At 37.1% G+C, this 26,309-nt stretch overlaps 3 protein-coding genes across 3 annotated transcripts; 2 read left to right on the top strand and 1 right to left on the bottom strand.

Annotated features, from left to right (window-relative positions):
- Positions 1–3,247: 3,247 nt before the first annotated feature.
- nek12 (NIMA-related kinase 12) lies at positions 3,248–5,368 on the bottom strand. Its single transcript, XM_078260411.1, has 2 exons — positions 4,264–5,368; positions 3,248–3,447 (listed from the first exon to the last, which is right to left on the bottom strand). The coding sequence occupies exons 1-2, from the start codon at positions 5,366–5,368 to the stop codon at positions 3,248–3,250; spliced, it is 1,305 nt and encodes a 434-aa protein (XP_078116537.1).
- A 769-nt stretch (positions 5,369–6,137) lies between these two features.
- pin4 (protein (peptidylprolyl cis/trans isomerase) NIMA-interacting, 4 (parvulin)) lies at positions 6,138–10,337 on the top strand. Its single transcript, XM_078260961.1, has 4 exons — positions 6,138–6,301; positions 6,539–6,609; positions 8,618–8,737; positions 10,031–10,337. Exons 1-4 carry the CDS (start codon positions 6,205–6,207, stop codon positions 10,187–10,189), a joined length of 447 nt encoding a protein of 148 aa, XP_078117087.1. The 5' UTR covers positions 6,138–6,204; the 3' UTR covers positions 10,190–10,337.
- Positions 10,338–11,099: 762 nt separating this feature from the next.
- faf2 (Fas associated factor family member 2) lies at positions 11,100–19,264 on the top strand. Its single transcript, XM_078260960.1, has 11 exons — positions 11,100–11,207; positions 12,775–12,843; positions 13,038–13,172; positions 13,501–13,577; positions 13,666–13,804; positions 13,917–14,002; positions 14,242–14,333; positions 16,824–17,001; positions 17,708–17,879; positions 18,033–18,176; positions 18,544–19,264. The coding sequence occupies exons 1-11, from the start codon at positions 11,145–11,147 to the stop codon at positions 18,724–18,726; spliced, it is 1,338 nt and encodes a 445-aa protein (XP_078117086.1). The 5' UTR covers positions 11,100–11,144; the 3' UTR covers positions 18,727–19,264.
- Positions 19,265–26,309: the final 7,045 nt, after the last annotated feature.

The raw sequence follows: 26,309 nt of genomic DNA, 5'->3' as shown, positions 1-26,309 counted from the left end.
AGAATCAGATGAGTGTGCAGGTGTCAATTTGAGGAGGACTGAGGGGAACATCAGTGTTCTTCCGCGCATAAGATGGAAATCTTTGCATAGAGGGGAAGTATAGTGGCAGAACAATGGCAGAAAAGATCTATCTATCTATATGTACATGTAAATGCTGTTTGCTTTAATGGTTAATATTGAGTTAGTAAGTCTACTCACAGACCTGATAAAGCTTGGAGCCGGCTGCTCAATCTACAGATGGTATGAGATAATTGGTCCCTGGGCACTGATGCTTCAAAAGCCTCCCTTGGACCTCTTCACTAATCCATCCATGGTGATGGCTGTGGACAAACACAAATGCTTACACAGTGCTTGTTACTGTAACACTGACCAGTGACCTCACCGTCACAAACTGATCACGGTTGATGTAGGTGGTTAGACTTCCTGCTCATATGGGAAACATTTCCCCAGGTTGCTCCTGTGTGTGGTAGAGATGCACAAAGGAACATTGAGTTACTTTTGAAGGTATGTGTGCACTATTAGCTCATGGAAAGTGTGTGTGTGTGTGTGTGTGTGTGTGTGTGTGTGTGTGTGTGTGTGTGTGTGTGTGTGTGTGTGTGTGTGTGTGTGTGTCTGTGTGTGTGTGTGTGTGTGTGTGTGTGTGTGTGTGTGTGTGTGTTGGACCTGTATGTTGCTACTAAACGTTATGTAAGTGGGTGAACCTGAGACTGCTGACTATGAGAGCGGAAAAACTTTGGTCAACTCATGAGAGATTGTGTGCTGATAAAATGTGAATTGTACGTTTCCGCTGAGATGACACTTAACCTTGAGCTTGCCACTCTCAAAACTTAACTTGTCATCATCAACTTCAAAGATAAAGCTATGTACCTGAAAGCGTAGTTTTGTAAATGTGATAATGGTAAAACATGATTCTTGTAAAGTCTGCTTCACACCATACCAGTCTGCTGTGTCACAAAGGGAATTCTAGTAAGCTTACTTCCTGACAATGACAAAGCAATAACCTGAGAGCGTCTATGTGTGTGCAGTGCATGTGCATACCTTCAGAGAGTACTTTTTTGTAACTTTTTTGTTCATGATAATGTCACTACAGCGTCATTTTAAGGATAAAAAAAGGATTACTTTAATAATGAAGGGAAGGAGCATATGAGAGTATATTACATAAGTGATGATATAACAATGAGGTGTCCTTTTATGGGCAAAGGGAGATTGGAAGCCGCATGGCGTTTTCTCTGTCAGGACTCCTTGGGGTGTATCATTGTACTTGAATGATTGCCCCTCTACATTGACTAAAGCTCTGTTTAAATTGTTAAGCATTATTTAAAGTGTGCATGCTTGTTTGTGCAATTGTTTCACTAGTGAAAGTCAAGGTAGCATGAATCAAAGGAGCTTAAGGATGAGTTCAAATTTAGCATGTACAGGGATAAACGAATTTTTGCTTTTGAACTGGGACAAAAAAAACACAACAGGAAAATTAGAGAAACAAGGAAAGGAACCTTTTTTTGTTACTAATGCAGGTAGAAGGTAGGCTAACTGAAAAAACAAGGTACAATAATAGTTTGTTACATCTCTTTAACTTTGATGAAACACGTTCAAGTTGTTTGGTTGAGTCAACAAATAGCTCCAGTAAATCCACACAGGTGACAAATTAAACCTGGCTCACTGACTGGTTTCACGAGAAACAAGACACTTTATGTTGGTTTTTATCCTTTACAGTAATTTGTCACTCATATTTATTTCCATATTGCGGGACTGAGGCATTCACTTCATTACGGGGAGGTACAGGTGCATCAGGTACCTGGTTGGATCCCAGGCCCATCAGTATACATTTGGGAGGTGAAAGTAAGACTGTTAGCCCCAGTGAATCATTAGTCAGAAGTTCAGGTTGTACTGGGCAGATTCTGTGTGTGTGTGTGTGTGTGTGTGTGTGTGTGTGTGTGTGTGTGTGTGTGTGTGTGTGTGTGTGTGTGTGTGTGTGTGTGTGTGTGTGTGTGTGTGTGTGTGCGTGCGTGCGTGTGTGTGTAAAGCAATGAATAAAGTGATCAGAAACAGCACAATATCCAAATCCACAAAATATACAGAAAATATAGCATCTAAGGCAAACCAATAAGAATGTTTCATATTCATTTTTTTATTTGGTTAATTTTAGAAACACCTTTGTTCCTGTAGGTAGGTGTACTTTTACTTTAAAGTTCAGTTTGTATTTGTATTTAAGTTTCTAAATGTTTTCTTATTGTTGGTTTTTATCATAATTGAACTTATGAACTATAGCTCTGTCCTGGGATGCCCCCTCCATCCAGTGGAGGTGGTGGAAGAAAGGGGAATGACGGCCAAGCTATCATTTATGTATTTATATTATGCCTTAACTGTTCACTGCTTCTTTTCTTTTTTTTTTTTTTTTAACATATTTATTATATCTTGCATTTTGTTAACTGATGCCTCTTATTGATCTATCTCCTTTGCTACCGTTATACTGCAAATGTCCCCACTTAATTTTACTTGTGTTTTAGGTGTTATCATACCATCTTTGTGGCAAGCTGCATATACTACCACATACTTCCTTTGAAGACATAATTGCATGACAAATCATGCTGTTATCTCATTTTTAGTCTTATTTCAAACGTGTGATAACATAATAAATAGAAAGTTGAGGCGATGTAATACATACAGTATGAAGAATGAGGATCTGTAATACTATAGATATGTCAACTACCTTGGACCTCCTGCTGATGATTTTAGATCTTTTGAAAGTCATGATGATGTGACATGTTATATGCAGTTAAGACCCTGGCTACTGATTTTTTACTGTAAGAATAAAATAATCAAAGTGATTCGAAATACCGTACAAGCGTTGTGTTGAATATACAATTTGTTAAAAGAAATTTCTATTTATAGAAAGGTACAGTCACTTTATTCATTCAACATTACCATCGCTTCTTATGACGCTAATCAGAAACCTCGTTCAGGAATATTAAGGTCACTGAACAGCTGCACTTGCAGCACACGCTGAGCAGGACTACATTCATTCTCTCTAGCCCCACCAAGTGTTTTTAATATCATCTAGCAGTAAAACATCTTATTTCAGCAGTACGATGTCTCTCAAACATGGAAGGCCTGGTGTCCTTATTAACAGCAATTGCATAAAACACTTCACGATCAAGGCACTTGTCAGATATTTAAGTGGTTCAACTGCTATGGTCCCTTTATTCACATTGTGGCCCATTGCAATGTAAGGTTTTTATATTCGTTTTTAGCCCTTTTCTTTCAATGCTTTCAGGGTGATTGTCAATCCTCCAGCATCGCAGAGCTGAAACTCCTCCTCCACTGCATCATCATGTGGCTGCGGAGGAGCAACTGTGTGAACTGAGGCCGCTTCATCCTCATAATCTTCTTCCTCAAAGTCATCTGGATACTCAACTTGTTCTAAGACATTAGGAGCCTCTGGAAACACTGTAAGAGAGAAAGAGGGATTGAAAGCTTTTGTTTTGATAATTCCTATAGGCTACAACTTATTAAGAACCTTGATTTCTCACTATAAAGTTGTATAGTTTTGATTATTGCCACTATTCATCACACCCCCAACCGGCACCTTCAGACACCGCCTACCAAGAGCCTGGGTCTGTCTGAGGTTTCTTCCTAAAAGGGAGTTTTTCCTCGCCACTGTCGTACTAAATGCTTGCTCTTGGGGGAATTACTAGAATTGTTGGGTCTAGACCTACTTTATCTGTAAAGTGTCTTGAGATAACTTATGTTAAAGTTATGATTTGATACTATACATAAAATTGAATTGAATTGAATTGAATGCTGGTAGGAAATGTTCAATCTAACCCAAGTCTAAAAAGAAAGAAAATTACTTTCTCGGTAGGACATTTTGAGGCATCCAATATTTGAATTCTGCAAGATCATTTTGAGCATATCACAGCTAGCTGTTTATCATCAGCATGGACCTGAAATCTTCGCAAATGAGTAGTATATCGACCACATCTTTTAAAAGATATATTGTAAAATGTACAGTGTGTAAGGTAGGTAAAACTAGCTCCATCTCGACCAGTTGCAACAGTAAAATTACACGTGTGCAGTGATGCGTATGATAAAATAGCATTCTATTTGTCTGCAGAATGAGTCATTTATACCTTTCAATAAGTAGGATTTTGAACGAAGGACTTGAGTATTTTTACACTGTGTTGTGAGTACTTTTACTTAAGTAAAGGCTCTATGTGCTTCTTTCATCACTGATAAGAAGGTGTTTCACTTTACGTGAGTTACCAATTGGCTCAGCAGAATCGCTGCTCAGTGGCGACCCAGAGTGCTCACTGCACTCCTCAAGAGAGGACACACTTTCATCTTCATCAAAGTCCTCAGGATAGTGGCAGTCACAGTGGCTTTGTCCTCCAACACACAAAGCACCATGATGTTCCTCCTCCATATCACTGGAACACATGTTGTGTTCGTTTTCTTCCCATGGGTGGGGCTGACTTAGAACATCTGGGTGTAGTGTGGTGTCTGTGATTTTTTCTTCTGTAATGTCACAGCTTTTCACAGGAACACGGTCGGTCTCTGTGTGTTTGGTGGACTTGAGGTGATATTGCACATATGCACTGTCAAGTATACAGGCAGCCCTTGGCCTGTTTTCTGGGTTGAGGCGGAGCATTCTCTGGATCAAAGAGGAGATGTTGTCAGAGTAGATGTTGGGCACGGGATCATACTCTCCTTTGGTGATCTTGTAGAACAGACTCAGGAGGTTTGTGGCTGCAAACGGAGGCCTGAGAGCACAGAGCTCATACAGCAGACAGCCAAGAGCCCAGATATCAGACTTGGAACTGTATGGGACATCCTGACACAGCTCAGGACTGAGGTAGCTCGGTGTCCCAACACATGTGGAGGCCATGTCAGCTGTGTTGGTCATTACTCTGGATATCCCAAAGTCCGCTAACTTCACCACGCCTTGCTTTGTTAGCAGTACATTTGATGTTTTGATGTCCCTGTGTAGTATTTTAGCCATGTGTATGTAATTCAAAGCCATAGCGACCTGTACAAACCACCCCATCACAGTATCCTCGGTGAAAAACTCCTCGGGGTTCCTCTGTTTTACTTTGTCATCTAATGTCCCTCCGTCGCAGTAGTTCATCACAATGTAAATGAATCCATCAGAGTTCACAAAGGCGTCGCTGCATTTTACTACGTGAGGGTGCTCCAACCTTCTAATGATCTTAGCCTCTTGGAGAATTGCGCTTTGGGTTTTTGTTGTTCTTGTGTCCTCTATTTTTATCCTCTTCACCGCGTGCAGGCTCTTGCTCTCTACGTGCCTCATCAGGAACACGTCCGCTGCTCCTCCCCTGCCCAAACACAACACCTTCTCGTACTTCTCCATGTTTTGATCTGAAGCCGCCGACCCAAAAGGATCTTTTTAAATCAATAATAAAAAAATTAAAAAAAACAGTGTCAAGGTAAGGAGCGCACAAGACAGCTGTCATAGGCTAACAGGCCACGTCACGGAGCGTTTGTGTTCAGCATCGTTGCCATAGTAACCACCTCGCTCTGACCTCGTTTGTTTGTTTATTATAATAACAGTTTTGACTTTATTTGTTAGGTTTAGTAGCAGGGTTCAAAATGAATTGTCCAATTTTACCAGCCATTCAATATACCATTGTTTGTTTGTTTTTTGGCTGGTGTGTGAAGCAAATGTACCAGCCACTTGCATATTTTACCATATGCATTTGCATTTGGCTAGTGAATGGTGGCACCCTGATTATAACATCAGTCCAGTAACTACAGATAACAATTTTAGTCATTTACAGCGATGGATGGCCATTAATATCATGTCGCTGCTAAATAAATAACATGTTAAATAAGTCATTACAGAAATACACTTTAATGACAGGGTCTAGAATATGCTGCGTGGGCAATATTATAGACTTAGATTGAACTTTGAAATGCCCGTAAAAGGAAGGAGAGCGAGAAAAGTAGGACCCATTTTTTCTTCTTTAAAAAAAATACATGTACATCGAAGGTACATTAGACTACCCAATATTTTATATACTGCAGCATGACTGTATCATTTGAGACTGCACACTCTGGTACTTCCCACTGGGTGGCGGTATGGACGTTGAGTGGGTGCAATCTGCCATTAACTAGCTAAAGAAGAACAAACACTTGAGCCGTCAGCGCAGGTTTCTGCGCATGTTAACCATAAGATAGCATGAGCGCATGCTATTGCAGTTTTTTCCTTTTCATCGCTACATAAATTTTAGTAAACGTTCATCTAAAATGCCACCAAAGGGAAAAGGTGGCAAGGGTGGTAAAGGTCAGTGGTCCATCAGTTGCCAATTGTTAATTACGTGTTGTGAACTGTTAGCTTAAAGTCAGCCACGTTAACTAACGTTAGCCTGTAGCAAACAACTGTTAATACACACTTCAAATGTGATTATGATTCACTCGATTACATTATATTGCTTCGCTACAATGTCATTGTATGTTATGCTTTTTCATTGGTTTAACGGTTGTTGTGATGTCATTGGTGCTTAACCTCGTCACTGTGTAGGAGCAGCTTCAGGAAGTGCTGACGCTGACAAAAAACAAGAGAAAGCCCCAAAGGGAGGCACTGCTGTCAAGGTAACCTTAATCACACTTGTATCCAAAGCTGCATTGCAAAAGTCAAATGTGACACAACGGGGATTTTACAACAACAACAACAAAAAGTTGTCTGCTCTCGTCTCTCACTCCTACCTCAAAGCCACTTTTGGATGAGTTGGCTGGAGGGAAATGATGAGTGGCTGAGTTGGGACCATAGACAGTATATAAACCATCTTTGTCACTAGAAATCTGTAACAGTTGAACAGTTGACATTATGTGATGAGCATGGCATTCCAACTGGCAATTGTGTGAAAAAGTTGAATACTCATTTTGTTAAATTCAGAGCTACAGTTTGTTTTCATAAAATATTCCGAGCATCTTGTATTATCTCTAGGCTATTACTGGGAAAATCTGCTTTATGGCTGCATAAACATCAGCTTTGGGTCACGGAGAAGAGGAAGTGCTAGTGCCGGAAAAGGAATATAGGAGCTCTGCGATACATTTCATAACCTTTATACATGATCTACTACTGGGATGCTTTATCTATGTTCGCTAAGCACAGTGTCTAATACAGTGATTTTAAGTAGTTATAGGTTGCATCCAGGGGTTAAATTGGGATTTTTTTATGTGGGGGGGCTATACTTTGCATCATTGTAGTATCAACAGGTATTAGGGCATTTACATTACTGTTAATCAGTCATCACTTGATTACACATTGTATTACCTTGTTATGATATAAGAAGTGACCCATACAATGTGCCAAACATAATGTGCCACATGAAGAGAGTGCAGAATATGATAGTAGTAACAGCTGAGAAGATTTGGGTCTGTGGTGACCAGGTCCACCTCACACAAACTTCCTTCTCCCATTCTCTTTCTTTACTACTACAACACACACACCCAAACACACACACACACACACACACACACACACAGCGCAGAGTGGGGCTCTCTGATGCTTGGAGGCGAGCCGTGGCCGGCTCGGAGCCCTGTCGCTGGAGGAGATGCGGCGGTGAGGACCAGTTCAATTGCTTGGTCAGCGACATGAACTCGTAGCGGCCATTGGAGCTTCCGAGCACCGGGCTTCCACCGCTGCTAACGGGGTTTTTAGTTTTAGGAGCCTTGTCTTTTTCTGTTGTCATTCCGTCGTCCTCGTCGCTCTTTAACCAGTCCTCAAATGTCTTCCCTACTCCAAATATATTAAAATTGACAATGAATTCGTCCATTTTTAAAACACTGTAATGTTTAGAACTACAGCGAATAACGTTAGCTCAACTGTAGCTAACGTTAATTAGTTTCTATAGCAACCACACAAGGCTGCATCTGATCACTAACGTTAGTTTAATAACGTAGTTGCTACATTGTATCTCGCTTGCGAAACTATGTATCGACTGACCCTCCGATAGATTTCCGACACATTTTAGACACAAGGTTTATTTTTACAGTGGACCTCATGTTTGAAATTTCTGTGATAGAAAAAAAATACAAGCGGCGTATTGATCTACTATTTGATGACGCTGTGCTCAGTCAGCGGGCAACCTGCTGGGTTAATGTCCTCCCAGCCAATCAGAATCAAGCATTCTTAAATGAAGTAGAATAATACAGATTAGCGCCGCCTGCTGTTATGGAGACGTATTACGTCTTGTCACTTTGGTGTGTTCCGAGGCACTTTTTTGACCAATTTGGGGAGACTGATCAGCCCAACTGCCTTTTCTGCCGAGGGTCGGCCGTTTGGTCGGTGTGTCTCGGCCTTTAGGCGTTATTTAGTTGACCGGGTAGCTGCACGGGTTGTTCTCATTTCGGCTCCGCCGAGACAAAATAGACATGCCATTTCAAAAATCTTTCATTTATTGTCAGAAATATCATGTTTTCAAAAGCATCACTTTCATCAAATTTTATGTGACATATTTCCAGTAGGCAACTGATGCAAGCAGGCACATCCGGCTGAGCCCCGGAGAGCCCCGGCCCAATTTAACCACCGGTCGCATCCCAACCACTGTTTATTCCTTGAATTCTAACTGCCTTTATCATCTGTGTTTTTCACCAGGTTCGACACATCCTCTGTGAAAAACATGGGAAATGCATGGAGGCAATGGAGAAACTGAAAGCTGGAGTCCGTTTCAGTGAAGTAGCGTCACAATACAGTGAAGACAAAGCGAGACAAGGAGTAAGAACATGCACCCATGATCAGTTATTACTTTTGTGCTGCCCTTTTTTTACTGACTCAACTGAATCAAGCTATAAAAAAGCCTGTGTTGGCTTTTATTTCTCGATTTGAATTATCCCATAGTATTGACTGTAAGCCCTAACTGTCTCTATTGTTTCCTGTCTGTTTATGGCTAATCCTTATGTGTGACTTAATTTTTAGTGAAGGTGAGATGAAGCTTCATGAAGCATTGAAGCTTTTAAGCAATAGGGTTGATTTCTCAAGGACTTATGCTCACAAAACCACCTGGTGGTCAAAGAGTGTATGAAACAGTCAGATATTTTACAGATGATCTAAACCATCTTTGATTTACTGTATTTTGCGCCAGTAAAAGCTTGGGAAAAATGACTGCCAACGACTGAACACTGAAAAAAAAAAAAAAGTCAATGTAAAGCATTTATAGTCAAAATAGTGTATTTTCTGATAAGTAGGCCTATGATTGTATAACTTAACTGTGTCTTGTGAGTAATAAAATAATGGCAGGAGGGGCAATATTAGTGTTCTAAAACCGGAAAGTGGCAGTGGTTTAACCGGTCAGAGGGCAGTGAATTTGCTTGTGTAACTAGGGAAATGGCGTAGAGGAGAGACTTTATTAATTTTATTCATGAACAATAATTTCTCAACTGTGTTAGGGCTTTGGGCGTCATCAATGATGTCATTTGTCTAAAATGATACAAGCCTCGATACGCCCTTCACAAACTCCGAAGCCTCAGCACACCACGTTACATCACTGCTAATTGTGCCTGATGACTGAAGCCATAAAAAAATAAGTGTTTCAAGTTCCTGCATTGCTAGCAGTTGTTACTATTTTCAGTACCGTGAACTAGGGCTGGGCGATATGGAGAAAATCAAATATCACGATATTTTTGACCAAATACCTCGATATCGATACCGCAACGATATTGTAGTGTTGACTGTTGATGCTTTCACAAAATATTTACACAATGAGATTTTTGATAAATAATCATCAGTAATGTGGATATAATAACTAAGTGGGTAAAGGCAAATCACAGAACAGCTAGAACAGTCTGGTGTGTTCAGAAAATGACATCACTCTACTGTAATGCAGCCTTTAAAACCAGGAAAAGACAACACTTATGTCATATTACGATATCCAAAATCTAAGATGATATCTAGTCTCATATCACGATATCAACATCATATCGAACCATTTAGCCTTGTTTTGCTCACGTTCACTCACTCATTATTAGGTGTACATACTATGTGTTTTCATGAGGTTTCTATTTGTGATAGGGTGATCTGGGGTGGATGACGCGAGGATCGATGGTTGGACCTTTCCAGGATGCAGCATTTGCCCTACCTGTCAGTTCCATGGATAAACCAAACTACACAGACCCTCCTGTCAAGACAAAGTTTGGGTACCACATCATTATGGTAGAGGGTAAAAAGTGACATGGGGTGGCTCAACACTTGGAATTAGGACCTACAAATTCTACAGTGTGCTATATTGTGAAACCAATTTTTTTCCTGATCTTACCGTTTCAATGCAACGTTTGCTTTTTATTTTACAGAATGTTTAAGAATAAGAAAATGAAATGATCCCTTGTGTGTCAGCTTTGTTTTTGTCAAATGTACACCACCTTACTGACAATTCAACCTGAGGGAATATTCTTACAAGATTAACTTTCACATTTACACAACTCACTGGATTTTCTTTTTGATAAAGATTGTGGGAATCAAACCACGAACGGCCAAATAAATGCATTTTTTTTCACTAGTACAAAATGCGTACGGTTTGTTTATGTGTGTATGAGAGAGTGACAGGGAAAGATGTAATAAAAAAAGTGCTGGCCTCACTCCTAGAAACTTTGCTTTAAAGTCTTTCAGAAAGGTTTTTCCTTTCAGTCTTAGCTTGTTTTCCTTAATTCCAGAAATATAACTTGTGTTTCTGGTAGCAAAACCAAAACTGTAAATATCAATTAAATCGGTGTTAAGTTACTGTTTCGGTTATTCTGCATTCTGGAGATAGGCAGCTGTTAGTGCTAACTAAAATAACTTTTTTGTTAGAGTTAGTAAATATGAGATAAAACACCAATGATATGAACAAAACTGACATTTACCAATTAGGTAACAATAGTTTTTGGTCTATAAAATGTCATGAGATTTTTTTCAAATTGTTTGTTTGCATCCCCGGTTACAGTTAGGGGTCAAAGAAGGTCCATGCAAATAATACAATCAATTTGATAGATTATTGTGGACCATGATAATAATCCAGAGCTCTGAGGTGATCATACGGGTTACATCCAGAGAGCTAGGCGGCAGTAGCCCGCAGAGGTTGAGAGCACAGCCAGCATCAGGAAAAGACAGCTGACGTTGTTACGCCTTGCTAGATGATTGGCGAGGTAAGATGGCGGCGCCAGAGGAGCCAGAGTTGTCTCAGGCGCAGACTGAAAAACTCCTTCAGTTTCAGGTAGAAAGCCTAATCCACACTAACATGTGTCCATTTGAAACCTCATTTTAATACACTTTCGTTGATAAAGAGTCACTGTAAATAGGTGGAATTGTCCGTGTTTAAACGCGTTTTGCATAGTCAACTTACCCCAGCCCCCTAACGCTAACGTCAACGTCAACTTGAGTCAAAGCTAACGTAAGCAAAGCTAGCTAACGTTAGCTAAGATATCAAACTAGCTAGTTAGCAGACTTTTAGGGCTATGGGTGGACTGAACTAACCTAACGTTTGTTATATTTTACTCAAAGGTGTATAGCAAATCCCACTTTGTTAACCAACATCACTTGTTTTTAATATCGTTTTGGCTTTACGGGAACTTGGCTAACGGAAGGTGTCCACTGACGCTCCCTACTGAACACTTGCTGAGTTAGCATCATAGCTAGCTCTCCGAGTTAGCATTAGCAAAGCAGTTATGATCGAACTGATGTTTCTCCGCGACACAACTGTTTTCAGCTATGCTGAATTAAATTGTTGGTTTTATGATGATACGAGTGATGCAACTTTCCTCCCCCTTTAATATGTAGCCTGTTCCAGCTATCTTTACTTCTATAACGTTACATATTGGGTGCTAGCTAACATGTAACGTCATCATGCTTGGTATAACGTTGAACTGTTTTTTTTCTCTGTGCATGTTGACGTTAATTTTTCTGCTCAACTCAATAGTATTGTTACTTTAATTATTTCATTCTAACTCTTTGACAGCTGAGACAGTTTAGTTTTGTACGATTTAGGGCTGCACAATATGAGGAAAATATGCGATAGCGATAACGTTTTTGTATATCGCGATAACGACATTACTTGAAATGAATAAACAAATAACGTTACTGAGTTCTGCCTTTCTGCTGTGTTGCCAAAGTACAACAAATTGCTTGTTGAAATAAAAAAAATTATAATTATTTATTTCCAACATTATTTTATTGAACACATTGAAGTGAACACAAAAGGCACCATTAAAAATGGGATGATAGTTACAAGTGCAGTTTTCGACTGATACTCTTATAACTAATTCAAAAAAATCCCTGATTATCTTTTGCGATGTGTTTATTTCGCAAGTTGATATTGTAATGGCATTACAAAGCCCTAGTACAAGTCTTGCTGACTTTTGTTTCATGAAGAACTTGACACAGCAAACCAGTAGCCTGTAAGCTAGGGCTGGGCAATATATCAATATTGATATCGTGATATGAGTCTAGATATCGTCTTAGATTTTGGAAATCGTAATATCGTAAATGGCTGAAGTGTTGTCTTTTCCTGGTTTTAAAGGCTGCATTATAGTAAAGTTATGTCATTTTTTGTGTTGCCAGACTGTTCTAGCTCTTAATTAAAGCACCAATTGTCAACCCAATAATATCGCCACAATATCGACATCGAGGTATTAGGACAAGAATATCGCGATATCTGATTTTCTCCATATCGCCAAGCCCTACTGTAAGCTATTGAAGGAAACCCTGACTTTATACAAACTTGCCTTTGTGCTTTTATGAGTAACCCAAGGCCTTTAGACTGACTTTCTTTTTATGTCTAACAGGACCTAACTGGTTTGGAATCAATGGACCAATGTCGTCGAACATTAGAACAGCATAACTGGAACATAGAGGTAAGACAGACATTTTTACGTTTCAGAGGATTTACAATTGGATTTTCATGGCTCTGTTTACATTGTTATTACTATACAGAATCTGTGAACTGTGCTGTCTTGCTTTGAGTTATGTCATTTCTTTCTTTTTGGTTTATGAAGGTTTGTTTTGAAGGACTTGACACAAGAATGATGGGCTTAAATGTATGTTTCAGGCTGCAGTGCAAGACAGACTCAATGAGCAAGAAGGAGTGCCCAGTGTGTTTAACCCTCCACCATCCAGACCATTGCAGGTCAATACAGCAGACCATAGAGTATATAGTTACATCGTCTCAAGGCCACAACCCAGGGTAGGTCTGCCGGTTCTTTTAATGTTTGTGTTTCAGGATGAAATGTCTGCAGAGATGTTAAATATTTTCACCAAAAAAAAAAAAGAAATACTGGATTTGTCTAACAATATTCTGTAAAACTTTTGCTAATGCTTGACACAAAGACACATTCTAGCGTGACTGTTACTTTTAAGCCAATCCTTGAAGGTCCAGTCTAAGGGGTTTCGTTTTTTTAATTGATTTCGTCATTTTCAATTGTACTTTAATGACACAAAACATAGGAAAGCCCACATATCTTGGAATGTTCTACTGTTTCAATATAATAGACTGTTTTGGTTCTTCTTTTCAGGGATTAATAGGATGGAGTTACTACTTGATAATGCTACCTTTCAGATTTACATATTACACACTTCTGGACATATTCAGGTAATTCAAGCACGTTGACTTAAACTCTGAGCTGCTGGATAGCGCAAGGTAACTGATCGCCACAATGTTCCTTTTTTTTTTCTTCAAGGTTTGCCCTGCGGTTCATCAGGCCAGATCCTCGTGGTCGTGTGACAGACCCTGTCGGAGATGTTGTGTCCTTCATTCATATTTTTGAGGAGAAGTATGGTCGGTCACACCCTGTATTTTACCAGGGAACGTACAGCCAGGTGAGTTCAGACAGCAGACGGCCAATTACTAGCATCTTTTTCTGCTTTAGTTGGTGGACAAGGCGAAATTGCGATGTGTTGCTTTGCTTTGTGTTCATCCTGAAACATGTAGGCACTGAATGATGCCAAACGGGAGCTCCGCTACTTATTAGTGTATCTTCACGGGGAGGATCATCAAGACACTGACCAGTTTTGCCGGTATGATACTTATGTCCTTACTTGCCTACTTCACCTGAGACGTAGCGCCTGCTGTTGCTCAGTGTCATGTGGTTTCTGTCCTTCAGTTGCTTGAATTTGTCTTCACTCAGGCCGCAGTCTGGTTGTTATGTTATCGAGGCACATGAGCTCTAGTTTGATATTAGTATATTTATGTGTAACCTGTGTTTTTGTTCCCTTATAAATTGTTTGTTTTGTGCTCCTGATTTGTCACTTCCTAGCTCCACGTTATGTACAGAAGAGGTCGTAACCTTCCTCAACACACGAATGCTCTTTTGGGCATGCTCAACCAGCAAACCTGAGGGCTACAGAGGTATGCAAATGTATTGCTATTTAACCCACTATTTTTTGTGTAAGCTGTTAATGAATATGTAACATGGTGTCAGTACCCGATCCGTACCACCTGTACGATCCGTTCTGCACATGCACATAGTTACGTAGTAGAAAACTAACAATGTCCCTGTGCGATTTGTACCACACATGCGTTGAAACACTTTACGACCAAACATCACAACTTTTTTTATTAAATCTTTATTATACAATAGTCATAGCTACAAACAATCGAGACTTGTCACTGATCCAAAACCGTGTAGCGACGTTGTTGTTGTGTTGTTAATGTTTTTACTTTTAATACTTCGTCTTGACTAATAACCATAGACTGTCTATTATTAATGCGATGAAGTGTAAACGTACATAAGTGTCCTTTTGAAGACGGGATGACAACGCTTCCAGCCACCACTGCTGTATACCACTATAGTAGCTACATGCTTACGGCAGTAAACATGTCATCTTAGCTGGCAATGTTGTTAAATTCTCCCCAATTCCGGGTCACATTCCTGCTGAAACATGTCCAATTGTGTAGTGTTTGGTTCAGAAGCCTTTATCTGCGATATTTGACGTTAGAAAGTGCTGCTTCGTTCCACTACAATCTAACGTTAGCATACTCATAGCTAACTATTATAGCTGCATGCTAACGCGACATAGCGGAGCATATATAGCTAGCTATATATGTACGTATGTAGCAGGACTTTGTACTGTAACAAATCACCAATAAAGGCTTCTAAACCAAATACTATACAAATACAGTAAAGTGACCGGAATTTGGGGTGAAATGTCCAGCATTGAGCTACATAATATGGTAGCTCAATATCCAGATGGCTGGACGACCCTCCGTATATCATTAACAGATACTTTAGGCAACTCCAGCAAACACCTTGTAAACTTCATCTCTGCCATCATAACGGTCTACTGTCACTGTCTAATGTTTTCTTCTGGTAACCAGAAATGTCCAAACGCCGATGCGTGCATAGAGCTGTGAAGTTTGCCGGTGTTCGCGCAAGTGAAGAACTGATCAGGCAGTGTCGTAAAACACGTGCGCAGAACTTATCTTAACGTATTAAGAATAAAAACAGAGTTGACGGTAAGAATATAAAAATGGTGTACAGTATAACAATACAATAGAATTTACAATCTTACAAAAAATATACAAAAGAGAGGGAAGGAATAGTGCAGTATCGGTCAATAGACAGAGATGTTAGGATTTAAATATGAGTACAGTGCAATGGTAATAACAATATTGTAATTGTAGGATTGAATACCAATATCTGTTTAGCATCACTAACAAATGTAAGCACACATGCATCCCCTGTAGGGCTGGGCCATATTGACCAAAAATCATATCTCGGTATTCTTAGGCTGAATGGCGATGCAAAGTAAACGGCCCATCAAAACACGCCTATCACTAAAAAGATTTCTTCAGTTGTTTTCTATAACGGAATACAATAACAGGTTTTAGTCTCCTGCTTAACAGTGAAACCTACACTGTACTGGGACAGCTTTACTGTTAATTCCTCCTCTGCTCCGATAGCCAACAGCTGTCTGCTCTGAGCACATCCACCATTTCTCTCTGGCTCTCTCTCTCACACAGTAGGCTACACACTGAGCTATTCCTCAAAGGAGCTACGTTACAACACAAGTCATCATTCTCAACCCAGTTGTGTTTTTCCTCCAAGATGCAAAGAATATTATCTTGTGCTTCAACTTTTATGTTGTTTTAGGATCGAGCACCCAATCATCTATGAAGTAAACAAGCCTATCTCTGTCTTCCTGCTGTAAGGAAGTCTTGGAGAGTAGAGCACACCTCCAGGCCTCTCGCTCGCTAGCTCACTTTTTCGAGCTCGGGCACAATGGGGCAACTGTCTTGATTGTATTTTCTGGTCCAATGTAACGTTTTACTGGCTCCAGGGCATCGGGCAATCCTTATTGTTGGACCCCGTTGTCAGTGAGTGAGCCGGGCAGACGCAGCGGGGGAGTGGGGGCATGGTTACGAGAGAAATGCACTATCATGGCTTTACATAAGAAATTAGTCATTAATGCAACATCAGACTATCGTGATATAAATGAGAATGATCTCATCTTATATCTCGTTATATAAATAATAAATATATTGATAGAAATTAAAAAGTTCGATATACAGCCCAGCCCTAATCCCCTGTATGAAACTCAAACTGGTGGATTTGAAAGGTGGTAAAGTGCCCCTCCTTATGTTTAACCTGAAGGGATTGTCCTTTTATTGTGTTTATAGTCCCAGGTTTTGAGTTCCTCATTGAGACTTCTGTCACCCTAATAGAAGGAACTTAAGAGATATGTGTGTGCTGTGAAAATCATAAAAAAAAAAAAAATTAAAAAGGAAAGCAAGTCCTGTGGATTATCCTTAGTAACTGGGAGATTGTTTCTGGAAAGAGATGCATGTTGAGTTTCTCAAACAGGGAGATTTGATGTGTAATATTTGGGTGTGCTTTAGTGTCCCAAGCATTGCGAGAGAACACCTACCCATTCCTGGCCATGATAATGCTGAAGGACCGCAAGATGACAGTGGTGGGCAGACTCGAGGGTCTCATTCAGCCAGAGGACCTCATCACTCAGCTCACCTTCATCATGGATGCCAACCAGACCCATCTGATGTCAGAGCGCCTTGAACGGTAAATAAATTCATAGATAGATTGCTCGACTTAAGACATCCCATCAACATTTCCTTTGGTGTAGACTGGAAGTTCCATGTTGTGATTGTTGAACCTCAAAATGTCACGGCCTGGAGTTAGTGATTAAGCACTTCAGTTCATTTTCAGTCTCACAGTTACAGTCCAAAATATGTAAATATATATAAATGATGTTCAATTTAAAAAAAAAAAAAAAAAAAAAAAAACATTGATTCTTAGTTCAAAATAAGCATTGCACCTGTGATTAAAGTTAATATTTACTAATCAGATTACATTGTTTCTATAGACAGAGGTCAACTGGCAGAAACAATACATCTGTATGCAGACTAGTATCCTAGTTATAAACACTTGCACTATGAAGGACACTTCTTAAACCCAGGCAAACAAACTCAGCCAAAGCACTTATGACAACAATCAATCAATGGCAGTGAGGTGGCAGTAGCTCAGTCCGTAGGGAGTTGGGTTGGGAACTGGAGGGGTCGCTGCTTCAAATCTCCGTATGGACTGAAGTACGGAGGTGGACTGGTAGCTGGAGAGATGCCAGCCAGATCACTCCCCCCCCACCCCAATAGAGTATACAATTAAATGAAATACAATTAAATGAAATCTTTCTCTGTTTATTGGCACACTCTGCTAGTATACCCCAACAGTTTCACAGTTTATAAGGACAGATCATACTTTGTTTCAGGGAGGAGAGGAACCAGACCCAAGTGCTAAGACAGCAGCAGGACGAGGCCTACCTGGCCTCCCTTCGTGCCGACCAGGAGAAGGACCGAAAGAAAAGGGAGGAGGAGGAGCAGCTGAGGCAAGAGGAGGAGAAGGTCCGGCAGAGTGTTCTTGCTGAGGAGCGGAGACGACAAGTGAGTCTTACTTTCCACTTTATTATGTTGTACATGCCCATCTATGCATGGAGACCTTTAACTAATACATTACTTTAAAGAGACGGTCGTCTCTTAACATATTTACAATTCTTTCTTTTTTGATCATGTTGTCCATTTCTGTTGTGACTCCAGACACTCGAAGAAGAGAAGGAGAGGAAGTCAGAATGTCTTCCCCCAGAGCCACCTGCAGATGATCCAGAAAGTGTCAAAATTGTGTTTAAGCTGCCCAATGATACACGAGTAGAGCGACGATTCCTCTTTGGGCAGTCTCTGACAGTAAGCACCACTCTTTCAAGAGCCTGTGTACACACCCGGTTGACCCTGACTGATTTACCTTACAGTGGTTTTGAGCAGATTTGACAATGATATTCACTAGTTTGTTCAAATAAATTGAATCCACACGTTTCAAACCATGTCCTATGTACAGCTAAGTATCTGGAAGCTCCTCCTGCTGCCCTCAATTACAAATGTGTTAATCTAATGCTACGTGGTCCACATATGAACAAAATCTTTTTTTCAGATACTGTAATGGATCTCACATGAAGCACATAAAAAAAACAAAATCTCATTATAAAGCATTTCTTTATATCTACTACCACTCGTGGTTATTTAACAATTCACCTGACTACTTTTTCTTTCACAGGTAATATACGACTTCCTCTTCTCTTTGAAAGAAAGCCCAGAGAAGTTTCAGATAATTACAAACTTCCCTCGCCGAGTCCTGCCCTGCCTTCCGACTGAAGAGCAGCCCAACCCTCCCACACTGAAAGAGGCAGGACTCAGCCGATCCGAGGTCCTTTTTGTTCAGGACCTTACGGACGATTAATAGATGAAATACCTCCTGTACATGGAAACCCCTTTTACCTCCAATGCCCACCCACCCCCGTTTTTTTAATTTCTTTTTCTTATTTTGTTAAATGGCCATTATGCACAAGGGATCATTTGAGATAAAATCCTAACCTGGAAAAATTGACCACCCTGCATCCAGTCCAATCCTTGTTTGGTTGCGTTAACAGGGTTCCCAATAGCCTGGAAAGTCTTGAATTTTATCAAATAAATGTTTCTTGAACTCAACTTTGTATCCTTATGGACAAAGAAGTTTGTTTTCCATTGTCTGTACTAGCTACCAGTTAATTCTTGTCCTTCCTCACCAGTAACTGTTGCAGCAAATAATTTAATCATCTACTGAAATGTACTGAAACTGACATAGCTTTGTGCAAAACCAGAACCATATCCCAAATTACTTCTGAGGAAGGCAGGTTGTATTAATACCTATGGATTCACACATGATTCAGCATGGAGAAGGTTGGATTTCTATGATGGTGTATTCTTGGCTATTTTGATGTTAAAGACCTGATGTTTGATCCATGTGTCCTAATTCAACATCGTTTTTGCCCTTAAGTTTGCACGTTTCCTCCACTGATTGTCAAGCACAGTACTGGTTTAAAATGGGGGGTTGGCATTGCTACGATTGTGAAGTGTGGAACGCAAATGTATTACTTCGTGGTGCAGGTTGGTGGATGTGGGCATAAAGGAATTATGTGATCCCTGTTTTAAGTGAGCCATGACCTGTACATAAGTTAGATATTTAAAACCCCCAAATTTACCTTACAGTTTTTTTGACTCCCCTGTGTCATAAAATGACCAAATGCAGGTTGGTAACTATGTGAAGCAGACTGCCTCAAGCTCATGAAGTTTAAACATACAATATTTAACAGAGGCCACAGCTTTTCCATGTGGCATTATCTAGTATAGTACGAGTCTGCCCATATTGTGCCTGTGGTTACTCATAGATGCCTGTTTTGCCTGTAACATCTAAATGGGCTCATGTAAAGATGTAATTTTCCAACTATAAATTAAAAACATTTTAAAAAATGTGGGTTTATTGAGAATGTACAACACTTTCTGGTGGTAAAGGAGTCACGTTAGCAGCTCTTTACAGTGCCATGACTTGATGAGTGAGAAAACACGGAAAAGAGACTGTAATTTTGTTATTATTATAGGTGGTAGATAGTTTTAGAATAACATTATTTTGACTATGATGACATTAAAACTACACTGAGGCACAGCTGTAATCACCTATTTAACATACTATGTTGGGAAAAAAATCATAGTATGTCAAAAAAAAGTCATAGAATAGTGTCGAAAAAAGTAATTGTATAGCATGTCGAAAAGTATAAAAAGTCAGTATAGCATTTCGAAAAAGTGATGAAAAGTCATAGTATAGTTAGTCGAAAAAAGTTATATAGTATGTTGAAAAAAGTATAAAAAGTCATAGTATAGTATGTCGAAAAAAGTGATAAAAAAGTCATGGTATAGTATGTTGAAAAAAAAGTATAAAAAGTCACAGTATAGTATGTCGAAAAAAAGTAATAGTATAACGTCAAAACAATTATAAATAAGTCATAGTATAGTATGTTGGAAAAAGCCATAGTATAGTATGTCGAAAAAAGTCATATTGGGTCGAAAAAAGTGATAAAAAGTCATAGTATAGTATGTCGAAAAAAAGTGATGAAAAGTCATAGTATAGTATGTCAAAAAAAGTCATAGTATAGTATGTTGAAATAAAGTATAAAAAGTCTGAATAGTATGTTAAAATAAGTCAAAAAAGTGATGAAAAAATTCATAGTATAGTATGTTGGAAAAAGTCATATAGTATGTCGAAAAAAAGTTGAAAAAGACATAGTATAGTAGCCTATGTTTGAAAAAGTCATGGTATATAGTATGTCAAAAAAAGTCATAGTATACTATGGCAAAAAAAATGATAAAAAGTATTAGTATATTATGTCGAAAAAGTCATAGTATAGCATGTTGAAAAAAGACATATGTCAACAAAAGTGATAAAAAAGTCAGTACAGTATGTCAAAAATAGTCATAGTATAGTATGTCGAAAAAGTGATAAAGTCATAGTATATTGTGTCGAAAAAAGTGATAAAAAATCATAGTATAGTATGTTGAAAAGTCATAGTATAGTGTGTCGAAAAATTCGTAGTATAGTAGGGCGAAAAAAATTATAGAAAGTCATAGTATATTGTATTGAAAAAAAATCATAGTATAGTATGTCGAAAAAAGTGATAAAAAAGTCATGGTATAGTATGTTGAAAAAAAAGTATAAAAAGTTATAGTATAGTATGTCAAAAAAGTGATAAAAAAGTCACGGTATAGTACGTTGAAAAAAAAAGTATAAAAAGTTATAGTATGTCAAAAAAGTGATGAAAAGTCATAGTATAGTAAGTTGATAAAAGTGATAAAAAGTCATAGTATAGTATGTTGAAAAAGTCATAGTATAGTATGTTGAAAAAAAGTGATAAAAAAGTCATAGTATAGTATGTCGATAAAAGTCATAGTATAGTGTGTCGAAAAAAGTCATAGTATAGTATGTCGAAAAAGTGATGAAAAAGTCATAATATAGTATGTTGATAAAAGTCATAGTATAGTTTGTCGAAAAAAGTCATAGTATAGTATGTTGATAAAAAGTCATAGTATAGTATGTCAAAGTGATAAAAGTCATAGTATAGTATGTCAAAAAAGTGATAAAAAAGTCAGAGTATAGTACGTTGATAAAAGTCATAGTATAGTGTGTCGAAACAAAAGTGATAAAGAAGTCATAGTATAGAATGTCGAAAAGTCATAGTATAGTGTGTCGAAGAATTCATAGTATAGTAGGTCGAAAAACATTATAGAAAGTCATAGTATATTGTATTGAAAAAAACCATAGTATAGTATGTCGAAAAAGCGATGAAAAAGTCATAATGTAGTACGTTGATAAAAGTCATAGTATAGTGTGTCGAAAAAAGTCATAGTATAGTATGTCAAAAAAAAGTATAAAAAGTCTTTAGTATGTCGAAAAAAAGTCATAAAAAAGTCATAGTATAATATGTTGAAAAAAGTTATAGTATAGTATGTCAAAAAAGTGATAAAGTCATAGTACAGTATGTCGAAAAAAGTATAAAAAGTCATAGCATATTATGTCGAAAAAAAGTATAAAAAGTCTTTAGTATGTCGAAAAAAAGTCATAAAAAAGTCATATTATAGTATGTTGAAAAAAGTCATAGTATAGTATGTCAAAAAATAGTCATAGTATTGTATGTCAAAGTGATAAAAAAGTTATAGTATAGTATGTCGAAAAAAAGTCATAAAAAAGTCATATTATAGTATGTCAAAAAAATAAAAAGTCATGAAAAAAAGTATAAAAAAGTCATAGTATAGTGTGTCGAAAAAAGTCATAGTTTAGTATGTCGAAAAAAGTTTTAGTATAGTATGTTAAAAAAAAGTAATAGTATTGTATGTCAAAAAAGTGATAAAAAAGTCATGGTATTAGTATGTTGATAAAAGTCATAGTATAGTGTGTCAAAAAAAAGTGATAAAGAAGTCATAGTATAGTAGGTCGAAAAGTCATAGTATAGTGTGTCGAAAAATTCATAGTATAGTATGTCGAAAAACATTTTAGAGAGTCATAGTATATTGTGTCGAAAACAATCATAGTATAGTATGTCGAAAAAGCGATGAAAAAGTCATAATATAGTATATCAAAAAAAAATCATAGTATAGTATGTCGAAAAAGTGATGAAAAAGTCATGGTATAGTACGTTGATAAAAGTCATAGTATAGTGTGTCGAAAAAAAGTGATAAAGAAGTCATAGTATAGTATGTCAAAAAGTCATAGTATAGTGTGTCGAAAAAAAGTGATAAAGAAGTCATAGTATAGTATGTCAAAAAGTCATAGTATAGTGTGTCGAAAAAGTGATAAAAAAAGTCGCCATGCTTCTAAAAGTCTTTAGTATGTCAAAAAAAGGTCATAGTATAGTATGTCGAAAAAAGTGATTAAAAAGTCACAGTATAGCATGTGGAAAAAAGTCATGGTATAGAATGTCAAAAAAGTGATAAAAAAAAGTCAAAGTATAGTATGTCGAAAAAGTCATAGTATAGTATGTCAAAAAAAGTGATAAAAAAGTCACAGTATAGTATGTTGAAAAGTCAGTATAGTATGTCGAAAAGAGTGATAAAAAGTCATAGTATAGTATGTCGAAAAGTCATAGTATAGCATGGCGAAATGATAGAAAGCATGGCGAAATGATAGAAAGTCATATTATAGCATGTTCAAAAAAGTGATAAAAAAAAGTCAAAGTATAGTATGTCGAAAAAAAAGTGATAAAAAAGTCACAGTATAGTATGTTGATAAGTCAGTATAGTATGTCGAAAAGAGTGATAAAAAGTCATAGTATAGTATGTCGAAAAGTCATAGTATAGCATGGCGAAAAATTTATATCATAGTATGTCAAAACAAATTATAGAAAGTCATATCATAGCATGTTCAAAAAAGTGATAAAGAAGTCATAGTATAGTATGTCGAAAAAGTGATGAAAAAGTCAGAATATAGTACGTTGATAAAAGTGATGAAAAAGTCATAATATAGTACGTTGATAAAAGTCATAGTATAGTATGTCGAAAAAGTGATAAAGTCATAGTATAAAATGTCGAAAAAAAGTATAAAAAGTCACAGTATAGTATTTCGAAAAAAAATATAAAAAGTCTTTAGTATATCAAAAAAAGGTCATAAAAAAGTCATAGTATAGTATGTCGAAAAGTCATAGTATAGCATGGCGAAAAATTTATATCATAGTATGTCAAAACAAATTATAGAAAGTCATATTATAGCATGTTCAAAAAAGTGATAAAAAAGTCATAGTATAGTAAGTCGAAAAATGTATAAAAAGTCTTAGTATATGTCCAAAAAAGTGATAGTATGTCGAAAAAGTGATAAAAAAAGTCCAAAAAAGTGATTAAAAAAAAGTCATAGTTTAGTATGTCAAACAAAAAGTCATAGCATACTACATCGAAAAAATATATACTATGACTTTTTTATGACATTTTTTATGACATACTATACTATAACTTCATGACCATTTTAGGAGATACTATAGGATGACTTTAAAAATATTTTTAGGACATACTATACTATGACTAAGGACATTTTTATGACATACTATACTATGACTTTTTTATAACATTTTTTATGACATATTATACTATGACTTTTTAATTAGATTTCCATGACATACTAAACTATGACTTTCTTATGACATTTTAATGACATGACTTTTTATAAATTTTTTTGGACTCATGACATTTTTATCACATACTATACTATAACTTTTAGGACATTGTTACGACATACTATACTATGGATTTTTATGACATTTTATAACATACTATACTATTACTTATGACATTTTCATAAAATGTTAAACTATTACTTTTGTATTATATACATATATATTATTATAATGTTCATGACATACTATACAATGACTTTTCATGACATGTTTTGGACATACTATATTATGACTTTTAAGGGTATTTTATAACATACTATATTATGACTTTTTTGTGAGATTTTTATGACTTACTATACTATGACTTTTTATAACATACTATTTTATGATTTATTATGACACACTATACTGACTTTTTATGGCATTGTTGATGACATACTATACTAGGGCTTTTTTATGGCATTTCTTTACCTTAACCTCATAACCTTTCCAGGCAGATGAGTTGTTTAACTTTGTGCCTCTATAGATGAGGGGAGACATAGCACCTGAATGATAACACAGTACTCTTCACCCTGCCAATGCCATAAAGAAAGTAAACACAACACATTTTGACAGTGCTGAGATATTTGGGTGCCCGCAATATCTTTCTTTACCTTTAAGGTTTTATTTACCCTATTCTTAACGCCTCCAGCCTGAGTTTAAATACACCTTCAGGAAGACAGGAGCTTCAGAAGTTGGGACGGCACCTACACTGTGATCCTAAACTCTCCTCAATTGAGTGTTCATTAAATAATATTCATCAAGGTCTCCCGAACATTCTTCACGTATGTAAAATGAGTTGTGGTACTCCTGAGTGTTTCCTTAACAATACTATAATATGACTTTTTATGGCCTTTATATGACATATACTATGACTTTTTATATTTTATGACATACAATACTATGACTTTTTATATGACATTATTGATGACATTCTATACTATGACTTTGACATTTTATTTTGTTTAGTTTTTATTTTATTTTCATTTTTCTATACATTATACTATACTATGACTTTTTATGAGATTGTTATGACATACTATGACTTTTTATGAGATTTTTTTTGACATACTATACTATGACTCTTTATATGACATTGATAACATACTGTACTATGACCTTTTTTTATGGCATTTTTTTCTGACACACTACTCAATAACCTTTTATGACATTTTCAATGACCAACTATACTATGACTTTTTAGGACATTTTTATAACATACTATATTATGGCTTTTCATGACATTGTTGATGACAAACCATTCCATGACTTTTAAAAAAGTTAGTCTTGCATTGCCAGACCGTCTGGCTAGTCCACACAGCATTCCGGGATGGGAGAAAAACGTGCTCTGGTTTATTGGCATTTCTTTAAACCAATCCCAATCGTCTTGGGCGGCGCTAAGCACCGGACGGAGACATGCTACAAAATAGCCTCGGGAAGGAACTTCTCTTCGTGGAACGTGTGTACGTTCCAAGTTTGTTTTAGTCGTGCAACAGAAAACTCAGATGATTCGACAGAAAGTCTAGCTAGCTGTCTGGATTTACCCTGCAGAGATCTGAGTAGTGAATAGTCCTCATAAATCAACGAAGTTTAACGATAAAAAAAGTCTAGAATAGTATAGTATGTCATAACAAAGGCATAGCAATGTCATAAGTCATAAAAACGTTATAGTATGACTTTTTATGACATTGTTGATTACATACTATACTATTACTTTTTTATGGCATTTTTTTATGACATACTACACCATGACCTTTTTATGACATACTATACTACGACCTTTTATAACATACTATACCATGACTTTTTCATGGCATTTTTGGGAGTCGTCGTCGTGTGAATTTCTCGTGATAGCTTGAGATATGGGTGGAAGCTTGTGTCAGCAGTTTACTTCTATTCGCAGAGCATAGGCACCCCTCGGACCCAGCGCCACTTCGCTGTTCAGCTCATATATTATTATACAAAAATAAGGTCACAGATTATGTTATCTATGATTCTAAGTATCGAAGAAACCTTTTATATTTAACCTTTAATAGTTTGAGTCAAGTAAGTCAAATGTGATATTGGTATACGTCATACATTTATTAGTGAACAACCCTTTCAAATCAGCCACAACAGTTAAAAAAAAAAATATGATTGCACTACTTGGTAAAGCATAACTAGCAACTTTCATTTAAAAAAAGTACAAATCTTAAAAATTTCAAACAGTATACAGATGTATATATAATACAGTAACTAGTTATGTTAAATGCTACAAACAATATGATTCCAATGGAATGAAAAATTATAACATTAATAAGAACCATTTCCTATA

The sequence above is a fragment of the Sander vitreus genome, chromosome 10 (assembly GCF_031162955.1).
Source record: "Sander vitreus isolate 19-12246 chromosome 10, sanVit1, whole genome shotgun sequence".
Taxonomy (NCBI): Eukaryota; Metazoa; Chordata; class Actinopteri; order Perciformes; family Percidae; genus Sander; species Sander vitreus.
Note: the sequence above shows the minus strand (reverse complement) of the source record. Positions and strands in the feature narration are given on the sequence as shown.